Source organism: Carcharhinus amblyrhynchos, chromosome 7, assembly GCF_965287045.1.
Source record: "Carcharhinus amblyrhynchos chromosome 7, sCarAmb.v2.hapA, whole genome shotgun sequence".
In the NCBI taxonomy this organism is placed as follows: Eukaryota; Metazoa; Chordata; class Chondrichthyes; order Carcharhiniformes; family Carcharhinidae; genus Carcharhinus; species Carcharhinus amblyrhynchos.
The window spans coordinates 61,159,706-61,173,611 of record NC_137330.1 but is presented as its reverse complement, the minus strand read 5'-3'; the positions used below and the strand labels follow the sequence as shown (position 1 = coordinate 61,173,611).

At 40.4% G+C, this 13,906-nt stretch overlaps 1 protein-coding gene across 1 annotated transcript in view; it reads left to right on the top strand.

Moving 5' to 3' along the window:
• The window catches only part of LOC145344993 (ectonucleotide pyrophosphatase/phosphodiesterase family member 3-like), a 127,340-nt gene extending 114,434 nt beyond the window's left edge, over positions 1-12,906 (top strand). The window contains exons 20-23 of the mRNA XM_080192433.1: positions 1,205-1,279; positions 2,535-2,667; positions 8,804-8,960; positions 9,578-12,906. Coding sequence (XP_080048559.1) covers positions 1,205-1,279; positions 2,535-2,667; positions 8,804-8,960; positions 9,578-9,748 — 536 coding nt within the window. The 3' untranslated portion in view covers positions 9,749-12,906. The remainder of the gene's footprint in view (positions 1-1,204; positions 1,280-2,534; positions 2,668-8,803; positions 8,961-9,577) is intronic.
• The last annotated feature ends 1,000 nt before the right edge of the window (positions 12,907-13,906 follow it).

Genomic DNA, 13,906 nt, shown 5'->3' with positions numbered 1-13,906 from the left:
TCTTCTTAAATGTCATAGACTGCTCAATATTCAGGACTCAGTCTTTGTCCTCCTGCCACCACATCTCCTTAATGACTATCAGGTCAAATTTATTTACATCAGTTCCTTTACTTTGTCATGAATGCTACACACATTCAGATACAGAGGTTAGGATTCTCTGGCCACTCATGCCAGCGGGATTTCCTGGCCCCACCAGCAGCGCACCCCTGTCTGTGGGTTTTGTGGTGGCGTGGGGTGACATCAATGGGAAATCCCACTGTCAGCGACAGGAACAGAGAAGCTCACCACCACCAAACAGCACATCGCCTTCCACCATCAGGAAACAAGGCTGGAGAATCTGGCCCTGAGCATTTAGCTGTGTAATTTTGTAATACCCAATTTTGACAGTTGGTGTATTGGGTATTTTTCTCTCTGACTTTCATTTCCCATACTACTATTTTTTCTCTCATGCTTTGACTCTACTTCTTAATTTGCTACATCTACCCAAGTTCGATTCCTCACTCTCCATTTAGTTCAAAGCTGTCTCTATTTCCCTAGTTATATGGTTCAGTAGAGCACGGTTCAGTCAGACCATCCCAATGGTACCGCCCCCACTTTTCCCAGCACTAATGCCAAAAGCCCACGAACCTGCTGCTTGTCCAGTCCCTTTCTGCCTTCTAGTGAAATTGGTTCATAGGAACTGCTCATTCAACAAGAAGATTGAAATTCTTTGTAATTGTCTGCTTTTGTAAATGAAAGCAACTTCAATAAAGTAAGTTTAAAGTTTATTTATTAGTGTTACACGTAGGCTTACATTAAGACTGCAATGAAGTTACTGTGAAAATCCTACAATCACCACACTCCTGTGGCTGTTCGTGTACGCTAAGGGAGAACTTAGCATGGCCGATGCACCTAACCGGCATGTCTTGGAGTGTGGGAGGAAACTGGAGCACCCGGAGGAAATCCACGCAGACACTGGGAGAACGTGCAGACTCTGCGCTGACAGTGACCCAAGCTGGGAATCGAACGCAGGTCCCTGGCGCTGTGAAACAGCAGTGCTAACAACTGTGTCACTATGCCACCCCATGCGTCACTCTTAGTCTGTATTATGTTGATTCATATCTACATTTAGTTTTGATACTGAATAAAGCAAACACAACCAGTAATGTGCTTTTAATTGCAATAAGCCGCATTTTTTTTTTATTCATGCTCACTTTGTATCTAGATTTGCAGTCAGGACAATATCAATTTGAAGGTCTATTTACCAGCAACCTTGTACCCATGTACAAAGCCTTTCAAAGTGAGTATAAAATACTTCCTATTATTTGGTGCAAATACTGTCACAATGGAGCATATTGTGTAGTAATTGTGGTTTTGTGACCATTTGATAATTTCATTGTGCCCCAGTATGAATTTAAGCTGAATGTAACAATTTACCTACGTTGAATTGTTACTTAATATTGTCACTGATTGTGCTCAGAATTAACTTTAATTCTAACTAAAGGAGTTAATGATCAATTCATAGAACAGAGCGAAGAAATTATCATTTTGGGTGTTTTTATACCAATTCTGATGATTTATAGAACTCTGACTCTCTTGCTGTCATCATGTCTCATTCATGTACTTAAAAGCATTTCAGAACCCACTTGAACCTTTACAATTCATCACAAATGATGAAATGTTCTTGCATGGTGTCCTAAAATAGTACTGCTCAAAATCTTTAAATTGACAACAAGTGACAACAACACAAGCATGAGAAAGTGAACAGCTGGTGTAACTTTATCTGGGATTCTATTTAATATTTTAGATTCATTGCTTGAAATACTTCAGAAGTGACTTGCAGCTACCATTTATGTAACTGCAGATGAATTTGTAATTTAATGAAGTCATCCAGTATCAAACATTTGGTTATTGTTCCCATTCACAACAATTTATATCTGCCCTATTAGGTTGTTCACCTTTCTCTTACCTGGGACGTACCTGTAAGTTATTAACACATCCTACCAAAGCGAAATACTCACTGTACCTTTAGAGAAAGGAGCTACACATAAACCAAGAAGTGTGGTTAAATACAAATGTCGGTCAAGTACCTTTTAGTGAGAGGTTTAATTTAAGGTTTGGAAGTAAATCAGCTACCATAAATGAACTGCATATTAAACTCAAGACAACTTATGTCTCAATATTTGAAGAATATAATGCCTTGCAAGCTGATTGGAATTGTATAGCAATTTGAGGGTTATATTGAAGCTGGACATCTGATTTCAAGACATTTCACTTTTTGTGTTGAAACTGTGCATCAGTAATGAATGAATTGGACACCTGCATATTTGTTGCCTATTCTTTTGTAATAGTAACCTATTAACACTTGTAATTACATGAACTGCAAGTTGCTGCTCTTGATTGTTACAGTGGGAGCAAATACATTACAAAAGGTTTATTGGCTCCTAGAAAAGCAGAATAGCTTAACAGTTATTTTGTGTACTTTGATATCTATAGTTATCACAACAAAACTGCAGAATGAAATATAGCAAATTCATTTGTTTATGTCTTGACAGAAATATGGAATTACTTTCACAATGTTTTGCTGTTGAAGTATACTATACAGAGAAATGGCATCAATGTGATTAGCGGACCTGTGTTTGATTTTGATTATGATGGACGGTTTGATACTTCTGATATCATCCAAAAGTAAGAAGTTTCCATCATTTTTAGTGGTACTATGTTTAATTTATCCCCTGCATCTTTCATTTAAATGGCTAAAATATATAATGGGCTTTTATTTAATCCATAGCAAACACTAATAAGATTGTTGTTTTTTGTTAGCCTCTATAGTTTGTATTTCTTTTGAAACATGAATTGATGAAACATAGACATTTTTCAAATATCTGTAAGTAATTTTATGTTCAATGAATCATAGTATCTGACAGCATAGAAAGAGGCCATTTAGCCCATCAAACCTTTGAGGGCACCTTGAATGATCAGTTGTGCTTAGTCTCACACCTGTGCTTTTGTCCAGAACCCTACAAGTTCCTCAACCTCAAATACCTTTCCAACTCCCTTTTAAAATCATTTGTGGGATTAGCTTCCACCACTTTTTTCAGGAAGATCATTCTGTATTCCCAACAACTTTGAATAAAAGAAAAAACCTCCTTATCTGCCCTCTGAATTTCTAAAATCTGTAATCTCTTGTTATCAATCGACGCATCAGAGGAAATCATTTATCTACTTGATCAAAACCTTTTGTCATCTTGTAAGCCTCAACTAGGTCACCTCTGTTCTGAGGAGAACAATCCTAATGCTTCCACCCCATTCCTCATCATTGAAGTCCCTCACTCTTGGTAATATCCTGGTAAATCTCCTCTGTATCCTTCCTAATGCCTTTACTTCTTTCCTGAAATGTAGCACCCAGAATTGTCCACAATATTTCAGCTCAAACAGTGATTTATACAATTCAAGCATGTTCTCTTTGCTTTAATATTATAAGGCTGTTTTCACACACACAAAAACCTTAATGTTTTATCACCCATCTTACTTACCTGCCCAATGTATTTGTGTATATTGTTGCCAAGGTATCTGTGTTTTCCACATCATGCCATTTATAGTATACTGGCATATAGTCTCCCATATTAATTCCCCCAAAGTGTATCAATTTATGCTTCTCCAATTTGCCCAATTCACTATCTTCTCTATGTTATCCTATGTTATAATCATTCTTCTCACTGTCTACTGTGTTAGCATGTTTTTGTATCATTGCCCAAGCCTATGTCATTTATAAAAATTGAAGAGTAATGGACCCAACTGATCCATCAGGAGCATCACTGCTAACCACTTCCAGTCTGAAAAGCATCCAATCCTCCACCACCTCTACTTCCTATTACTGAATCAATTCAGTACGTATAGCCAGCATCCTCTTAATTCCATTTGTAGGAGTGTAAAAAGTCAGATATGAGAAACAGGAGACTTTTAGCTGATTAGCATACTGTAGGAATGTGTTTTAGTCACCCAACTTGGCATCCAACTGGATGTTGAATAATTTACTGGGTAGATTATCCCAAACATTCATCAATGTTTGAGTAACAAAGTTCTTCCTAATATGTTTTTGAATTTACCTTTCATTAATTTAAATTTATGGTTGTATTGCATTGCCTTGCCTAACTTGCTTACAGAATATGCCTGCATATTTCTTCATCTTAACTAGAACATATATTACCTTGTATAGTTTGACGAGATTCTCTTTAACCTTCTCCCTAAACTTCAAAGTTTAATTTCCTTTATTGTTTTTTCTCAGAACTTAGCTCTTTCCCATTTGACATCATTCTTGTTTCTTTTCTCTACACTAACTCCATTATATCTATATCTGTTTTGAGATAGGACAATCAGAACTACATGCAATACTCCAAATGTAGTCAAGCCAGCTCCATCATAAAGTCTCAGTATAGCCTTTGTCCTTTTCTAAATCTTCCTGAGTGTGGTCACATAGAAAGTGGAATGGAGCATGATAACAAAAAGCAAATGATTGTTTTCGGAAAGGCAGTCTTGGGGTACTGAGTCACCCAGAGATATTTGTTGGGACTTCACATGTTTGCATTTACATAAACATTTTGGCATAGAAATCAGAATAATGATATTGAAGCTCAATTACAGAGAACAGCAAGCAGTAAGGAAAAGTGCATTCAATCATAGGAAGATTTAAGTTAGTGGAGTGGATATCTTTGTACCTAATACAGTCCTTTGCAAATAAATGTGAAGCAATACCTTTTAGGGAAGGAAGAAACATGTACACCAAGTGTAAACCCAATGGTAAGACTAGTAAGAGTGGGTGCAGGGAGATGTAAGAGTGCAGAATATAAACTTTAAAAAATGTGAGTATACACAGACTTTTGGGGCACCACTATTTAAATCTATATCAATATCTTAGCTGAGGAGACAGAGTGTAATGTATCCAAGAGTGATAACAACACAAAATTAACTGGGAAAGTAAACTATAAGGAGGATGCAAAGAGGGGGACGTGGCATCCTGACTTCCTTCCAGGTGTCTCCTTCTCCTCAAGGAAGGGCAATAGGGTGCCCAAAGGGAGGAGGAGTGCCAGCCAAGCAACCCAGGGCCATCCACCTAGGATACTCCAAGAATGTGCTACTGCTCCAAATCCCCTCTGTCTGTGACTCCAACAACTGCAGTTGGTCAGGCCGAGGAGGATGTACCTGCCTCAGAGCAGGATCCCTTAGCATGCTGGGGCCACAGAATATGCTCACCAAAGTCATGTCAGATGACAGGGCATAGCAGTCAGCAGGTTGCCACCACCCCTTGCTGCGGTTGTCAGGACTGCACCTAGACACAGTGGTAGAGTTCTGAAACTTAATAAGTTTGAATGTCCAACTGTAGCACGAGTGTTCATTTGCTGTATGTATTCTTCACTATTGTAAATATATTTCACATTTATCCCTCTAAGTCCCTGTGGGGTTGTACGGTGAAGCTGTGGTTAGCCCTGCTGCCTCACAGCACCAGGGACCTGGATTCGATTCCTGACTTGGGTCAGTGTCTGTGTGGGGTCTACACATTCCTCCCGCATCTGTTTGGGTTTCCTCCAGTGCTCTAGTTTCCTCCCACAGTCCGCAAGAGCATTTGCCATGCTAAATTCTCCTTCAGTGTACCCGAACAGGTGCTGGAGTGTGGCGACTAGGGGAGTTTTACAGTAACTTCCTTGCAGTGTTAATGTAAGCCCACTTGTGACACTAGTAAATAAACTTTAAACTTTAGGTCTTCATATAAAGAGGGTGACATCCTCTAGTGCTATCACACCTCTCCTAGAGGATTCCAGAACTGCACACAATACACTGTCTATGGCTTAACTAACATTGTATATAGTTCCATCTTAACCTCCCTGCACTTAAACTCTGTGACTTGACTGTAAAGGCAAGTATAGCATTATACCTCCTTTTTTGGAACATCAAGGGGTTCTTTCCCTTTCTACTCCCTATTTCCTTCTTGAATGTGCCCCATTGTTCTGTCACAGATTTACCTAAAGGTATCTGCTCCCAGTCCACTTTGGCCAAACCATAGACTAGTGCTGCACACTCCAGTTTAAGATGTACAAATGCCTTGTTTTGGGAAGCTCCATCTGAACATAGAAGACTACAGCACAAACAGGCCCTTCAGCCCACAAGTTGCGCCGATCACATCTGTACCTACCAAGCCATAGAACTATCTGTAACATCAAATGCCATTAGATCCCATATACTCATCCAAAAGCCTTTTAAAAGACCCCAGCGAGTTCGCCTCTACCACCATCGACGGCAGCCGATTCCACTCACTCACCACCCTCTGAGTGAAAAACTTACCCCTAACATCTCCTCTGTACTTGCTTCCCAGCACCTTCAACCTGTGTCCTCTTGTAGCGACCATTTCAGCCCTGGGAAATAGCCTCCGAGAATCCAGCCTATCTATTCGTCTCAACATTTTATAAACCTCTATCAGGTCGCCTCTCAACCTTCGTCTCTCCGGGGAGAAGAGACCTAGCTCCCTCAACCTATCTTCATAAGGCATACCTCCCAATCCAGGCAACATCCTTGTAAATCTCCTCTGCACACTCTCAATAGCTTCCACATCCTTCCTGTAGTGAGGCGACCAGACCAGTACTCCAAGTGGGGTCTGACAAGGGTCTTATAAAGTTGCAGCATTACCTCCCGACTCCTAAACTCAATCCCTCGATTAATGAAGGCCAGTACACCATACGCCGTCTTGACATCAGTCGATGTTTGGGAAATTAAAGTCTCCCATCACGACAATCTGTTATTACTACATCTCTCTAGGATCTGTTTCCCTATCTGCACCTCAACTTCCCTGTCACTATTGGGCAGCCTATAGAAAACACCCAGCAAAGTTATTGACCCTTTGCTGTTCCTAACTTCCACCCACAGAGACTCCGTAGACAGTCCCTCCACGGCATCCACCTTCTCTGCAGCCATGACACTGTCGCTGATCAACAGTGCCACTTCGCCACCTCTTTTGCCTCCCTCCCTGTCCTTCCTGAAGCATCTGAATCCCGGCACCTGAAGTACCCAGTCCTGTCCCTGAGATATCCAAGTCTCTGTAATGGCCACCACATCACATTCCCAAGCATCAATCCACGCCCTAAGCTCATCTACTTTGTTCACTACACTCCTGGTGTTAAAATAGACACACCTCAGACCCTCGATCTGGGCACTTCCCTTCTCCATTACCCGTCTAACCTCCCTCACATACTGTCTACAGTCCATCCCTATCCGGGAGCTAACCTCCTCGGTCTCAGTCTCCTCATCTCTACCCCCTCCCCCCAACCTTTCTAGTTTAAAGTCCCCCCAGTAGCCCTAGCCAATCTTCCCGCCAAGATATTGGTCCCCCTGGGATTCAAGTGCCACCCGACTTTACTGTACAGGTCACACCTGCCCCTAAAGAGGTCCCAATGATCCAGGAACCAGAATCCCTGCCCCCTGCTCCAGTCCCTCAGCCTCACAAACACCCTCCACCTCATTCCATTCCTGCTCTCACTCTCCCGCGGCGCAGGCAGCAATCCTGAGATTATTACCTTCATGTTCCTCTTCCTCAGCTGTCTACCTGATTCCCTATAATCCCTTTTCATGACCCCTTCCCTCTTCCTGCCTACGTCAGTGGTACCTATATGTACCACAACCTCCGGCTCCTCGCCCTCCCCTTTCAGGATGTTTGGGACACATCCAGAGACATCCCGGATCCCAGCTCCAGGGAGGCAAACCACCATCCGTGACTCCCATCTGCTTCCGCAAAAACGCCTGTCTGACCCCCTCACTATGGAGTCCCCTATTAACACTGCCTTGCTGCTCTTTTTCTTACTTTTTTGAAGTACTGGGTCAGGCTCAGCTCCAGAGAGCTGGCCACCGCTTCCTCCCCCAGGTGAGCTGTCCCCCCCAGCAGTATTCAGACAGGAGTACTTATTTTGAAGGGGGACATCCACCGGCGTGCTCTCCATCACATGAGCTTTCCCCTTCCTAACAGTTACCCACTTGCCTTCTTCTCGTTGCCCCGGTGTGACCACTTGCCGGTAACTCCTATCACCTCCTCATTCTCTCTAATGAGACGAAGGTCCTCGAGCTGCAGTTCCAGCTCCTTAACCCGGTCCCGTAGGGACTGCAGCTCCACACACCGAGCTCAGATATGGATGTCTGGGAGACCAGGAGCCTCCAGGACCTCCCACATATTGCATTGGCAACAACATACTGGCCTCACACTCATACTTGCCCTTTTTAGAAATACAGAGAAGAAAGTAATAAAAACTTACAAACTTACCTTGCCTCACCCTTTTCGCTTAGGCCCTGTGAGCCAAAGCCCTTCCAGCTCACACAAAAACAAAAACAAACTTACCTGTTCTCACTCCAAGCCCCTCTCTCTCTCTTTTTCAGGTTAGAGGAGGTGGGAGGGTGGGATACTCTACCTATGTAGAGTATCGGGATTCCTCACCAGTCCAATTTATGGAAAAAATACCCAAGTCCCTTTGCAAACTACATCCAGTTTTCAGAATAAAATTTAAAGAAAAAACTATCAAAGTTAATTAAAAAAAAAAATCACTTTAACTTACCCACAAGCTCTCCTCTTACAAATCACTGCCTCTCTTCAGTGCTCCCAAGGGACAATGAGGTCGATTCCCTGAGGTGACCTTATTAAAATCTGCCTTCCCCGGTCTAGAACTTTGATTTCAGGCCCATCCGTGTCCTTTTCCATGACAAATTTGGACTAATGAACAATGATTGGTTATGTATTAATGAAACAAACAATTTTTTCTAAAAAAACTTATTTACATTGTTTTTCAAGGAATGCTAAGAATGCACAAATCCCTGTCCCAACTCACTACTACATTGTCCTTACCAACTGTAAGGACACGATGAAAAGTCCTCTACATTGTGACACCTCGCTGGATGTATTGGCTTTCATTCTGCCTCATAGACCTGATAACAGCGAGAGCTGTGCAGTAAGTAAATCTGAAGCTTGAATAATAGTTTTGCAATCACTAATAGAATTTTTGTGACTGGTATCAGCAGCACGATAAATGTAAATGCGGGTTTTTTAAATAGTATTTTTGGGAAATGTGTTCTGCGTAGTTTTTAATAAACTTTAGAAATTTCATGAATTTTAAATATGTTTGAAACATTTAAAATAATGACATACATTACTTGGGTCACTGTCTGCGTGGGGTTTGCACATTCTTCCCGTGTCTGCATGGGTTTCCTCCGAGTCCCACAATCTGAAAGATGTGCTGGTTAGGTGCATTATCCGAACAGGTGCCAGACTGTGGTGACAAGGGGAATTTCACAGTAACTTTACAGCAGTGTTAATGTAAGCCTTACTTGTGACTAATCAATAAACTTTAACTTTTTACATGGAACTAAATTGCTACACAGAAATAAATGATACAAAGTACCTATTCAGTCGTCCTAGTACAGATATCTGTTTGGTTCTAAAGCCTATCAGTTTTTACGTTTCAGGGTTTTATATTTTTTATAAGGCACGATCTGCATAATCTTAGCAGACTTTGATTTTGATATTTTTAAAAATGTGCAAGTTATTGAGTCCTGTGTTCTTTGGCAGGATGGCAAAGATGAATCCGAGTGGGTCGAAGAGCGAATCTGGGCTCACACAGCACGAGTGAGGGATGTGGAGCTGATCACGGGACTTGACTTCTATCAGGACAGAAAGCAGCCAGTTGCTGAGATTTTACAGCTGAAAACATTTTCACCAACAATTGAAGATCAAATGTGATTTTTAAACATTTAATTAAATTGCTTGCCGTGAACCATGCAGTGACATTTTCACATCCATAATGTTTACGCATACATTCAATTTTGGAATTTGGTGAGCTACTGACATGTTTCAAAAGAAGTTCTGATAATAACCAAGGCAGTCAGGGCACGCAAATCATAATGGAAGGGTAACACAATGAAATGTCACCATTTCCATTGGAATTAGTCAATTAAAATGTTGTAAACTTTAGATTATTTTAAAATTTTTTAAGCACAACAGTTTTGTAGCAAGAATTAGTTTGGAAAATGATTAGGGAGAATTGAATTGGGATTTACCATGCGTGTCGAGGATCATGTAAGTTTTAGCATTTGACTTGAGAATTCATCAAATCATGGAATTAATCTTGCATAAGCCAGCAATTCTCGCCATATTTAGATGACATGAAGGACCTGACATGAAATTGAATGTACTGCTTTACATAACTATGTCTGTAATATTATAATATCAACTTTGTCATTTGCACTAGCAGTAACTGCCATAAAAATGTAATTGGCAGAATTCAAATGATATATGATACTACGTTGCCCAAAATGTAATTTTCAAGATTATAGCATTTACTTGCGTAGCTTTCCAGTTAAACCTCTAGCTTTGAGTTTTAAATATGGTTTCAAGTAGTAACAGGTTAAGTAGTCTTAAACAGTTCAGTCAGTTGCACTGAATCAGGTTTTGTTAATTTATCTTTTGTTGTGTCTGCCGAATTTTAAGTTTGCCAAACATGAAACAAATTTTTGCCAAAAGTTCCCAAGTAAGTTTCCCCAACATCATTACCTCCAGAACTGTTCCAAATTATGCATCTATAACATTTCACCATTAGAATCATAGAAACTCTACAGTGCAGAAAGAGGCCATTCGGCCCATCGAGTCCACACCAACCACAATCCCACCCAGGCCTTACCCCCATATCCATATATATTTACCGAATAAGCCTTCTAACCTATGCATCTCAGGACACTAAGCAGCAATTTTAGCATGACCTAGTCCACACATCTTTGGACTGTGGGAGGAAACCCACGCTGACACAAAGAGAATGTGCAAGCTCCACACAGACAGTGACTCAAGCTGGAAATCGAACCCAGGTCCCTGGAGCTGTGAAGCAGCAGTGCTAACCACTGTGCTACCGTGCTGCCCATTAATTGGATATCACCTCATACTGTTGGAGTAATCATTGAAAAAAGCACTGTGTTCAATTATTTGAAAGGAGCTGATTCAACTAGTAAAGTTGTGGATGCCATAAATTGATTGGTATAATTGCAAAACCTTGCCGATTGTTTTATTTCATTTTAATGATTTTACAGCCCTAAATCAGCCCTGTTGTTGATTATGAGAGCAGGGAGAATGAATTGTTTTGAACTAGTCCAAATAATTTTACTTGTACAAACTTACTGGCTCCCAGATCAAATAAGATAAAAATCTCATTATGTTTTCTGGAGCCAATTAGACACATTCCTGGAAAACTCAGCAATCATGGTCAGGAATTTTCTCATATTAGCTTCAGTTTGCTATTGAATGGAGTTCCTGCAGAATTTCCAGCAGGCCCGGGAAACATATGCTCCACGTTTGCTTTATTCATCCATACGATGTTACATATTTTGCAGCTATTTTGTTTGCTTTTATTTCTTGATAGTATTGTTTGTACTATTATTAATTCAAATAATATAACAAGATCTATCTTACAAAGTAACCTAAAATTTGAGTATCTAGCTTTATACATTGGCTACTGTTTCTTAGATTACTTATAATTCAAACAACATAACATAAGCTTTGTGCCTTTTATTTATGCCTTTGGTGGTGCCATTACAATCTGTAGTTATACTGCCCTGCATTCTACTCTGTATTTGATGACACATTTTTGAGTGCAATTTAACCTTCCAACACTAGTGTGCTTTATACTCTGAAAAGAACTGACTATGTTATTACCCTTTAGGCTGGAAAGCACAAATTATAGACTAAACTGACACATTTATGCATTGGTGTGAAAATACTGGGGCAGAGTTTCCACTGGGATGTTTCCAGCTCATGTCTGATTCAAATCATTTGCATGATGACAAACAAAACTTTCCATGAAACTGCACAGTTGAGCAACACAATAGAAAGTAATTATTTATTTCTTCTTGTAAAGTATTAATTAGTGTTTAAGAGTAGTAACCTGTTTTGGTTTTATTGTTTATCAACTAAAAATAGGTGTTTTATTGAGTATCCAATCTGCTACCTGTGAACAACTGAATTTAAAATTGAAAATTGCATATTTAAAAGTTACATTGACCCATGTTACTTCCATTGGTGTACACTGGTCCGTGTTTTAGTGATTTAATTTTGATCTGAAATCTCTTAAAGTATGTTTACTGGTGCAGAGGCGTGCAACATTAGGGCAATTTGAAGAACCAGCCCCCAATCCGTAGCCCCACATACTTACGCTGCTAGTTCCCCTGACACTACGGGCAATTCATGGCCAATCAACCTAACCCACGTATCTTTGAAACTGGAGCACCTGGAGGAAACCCACATGGACATGGAGAGAATGTGCAAACTCAACACAGACAGTGACCCAAGCCAGGAATCTAACCACTGTGCCACGATGCTACCCCACTATCCCAGCTATTTCTCAGATGATATGTGGACTAAGTTTTGTGATTGCCTGTGAAATTACCTTAAAATTTACATTGTGCTCACTTAATCAATTCCGTCTAATTTACTGCACAATTATTTCAAGAACTTCTGCAAGAGATTGTTCTTTTATTCATCCACACGCTGATTAGACTGATACCTCTTCAATTGCATGTAGAAGGCACAATTCAAACAGAATACCTGATGTAAGAATTGTTTTAAGTTTCAACCAGTTTGCCATTTTTATAGAGCATATTGGCCTATTTACATTTCATTAACTGTGAAAATTCACTACGAATACGGATCCTTCATACGTATGATCATGCTTTTTTTATAAAAGCTGTGTTTTGGGTTGGCAAAGACATATATGAAAGGGCTACATTGTAAGCAATTTCATTTTGGTCATGTTCTAACTCAGGGACGTACAGAGGTAACTCAAAAGCTCATAATTCATTAATGCATCAACATAGCAATGACCGATTTGTATGTTTGTAAAAATCACAAATAAAAAGTGAAACTTTAGACTGCGTTTTTGATTTTCCATTACAAAGGAAACTTTTTCATTTCTATGTAAAATGGGGATTATTATTTATGGAAAATTCTTTAAACAGATCTTTGTGGAAGATAAATGCACTCTGCCATATTAAAGAGATTTATTATAATGCTTGGCAGGTTTTCACCACCTAATTCAACCACAGGCCCAGGGTCTGTTGTATTCAGGCATGTCAATATACTGTCAAATCCCTATAAAATGTGTGGTGAAACTGAAATACTGTCCCAGTTGTTTCTCAGATGGCATGTGGATTCAACTTTGTGATTGTCTGGGTGTCTTGCAGTGCTCCATCTATGCCATTCATTGGGCCATTAGATGGGCACTTTACACTATACACATGAAAGATATTGTGGCTCCTACAAAGAAAGAACAAAATAGCCCGGGAAACAGGCCCTTCGGCCCAATGAGCCCACGCCGCCATTTTAACATAACCAGTCTCCCCTCCACCCATGACTCTTATCTACGCTTATGGAATTCCGCATTGAGGGAAAACTAATTTAGGGACAATTTATCACCTCCAATCAGCCTAATAGCACATCTTTGGGGTGTGGGAGGAAACCGGAGCACTCGGAGAAAACCCACGCAAGCACGGGGAGAATGTGCAAACTCCCACAGACACTGGCCCAAATCCATGTGTCTGCACAGCAAACAGTGATAGTCACTGAGCTGTCACTGATGCTAATCTCCCAGAAGTCCAGATTTTATGAATCTAGTCAGACATGGCAATAGTTTGTCAGAAGAGTTTTAGTGGAAGATTTGAATTTGTGCAGCCTAGGTAGTAGTTGAGCAATTACTCCCTGAGGAAAGGACAGTTAATCCTTGTCTGGAATACATCACGACAACAATTAAATTTATAACTATGTGTCGGGGTCAGTGGAGGTACTGGTTGAGGAAAAGCATGCTATTGTTAAAGAAGAACAAAGAACAAAATCAGCCCGGGAAACAGGCCCTTCGGCCCA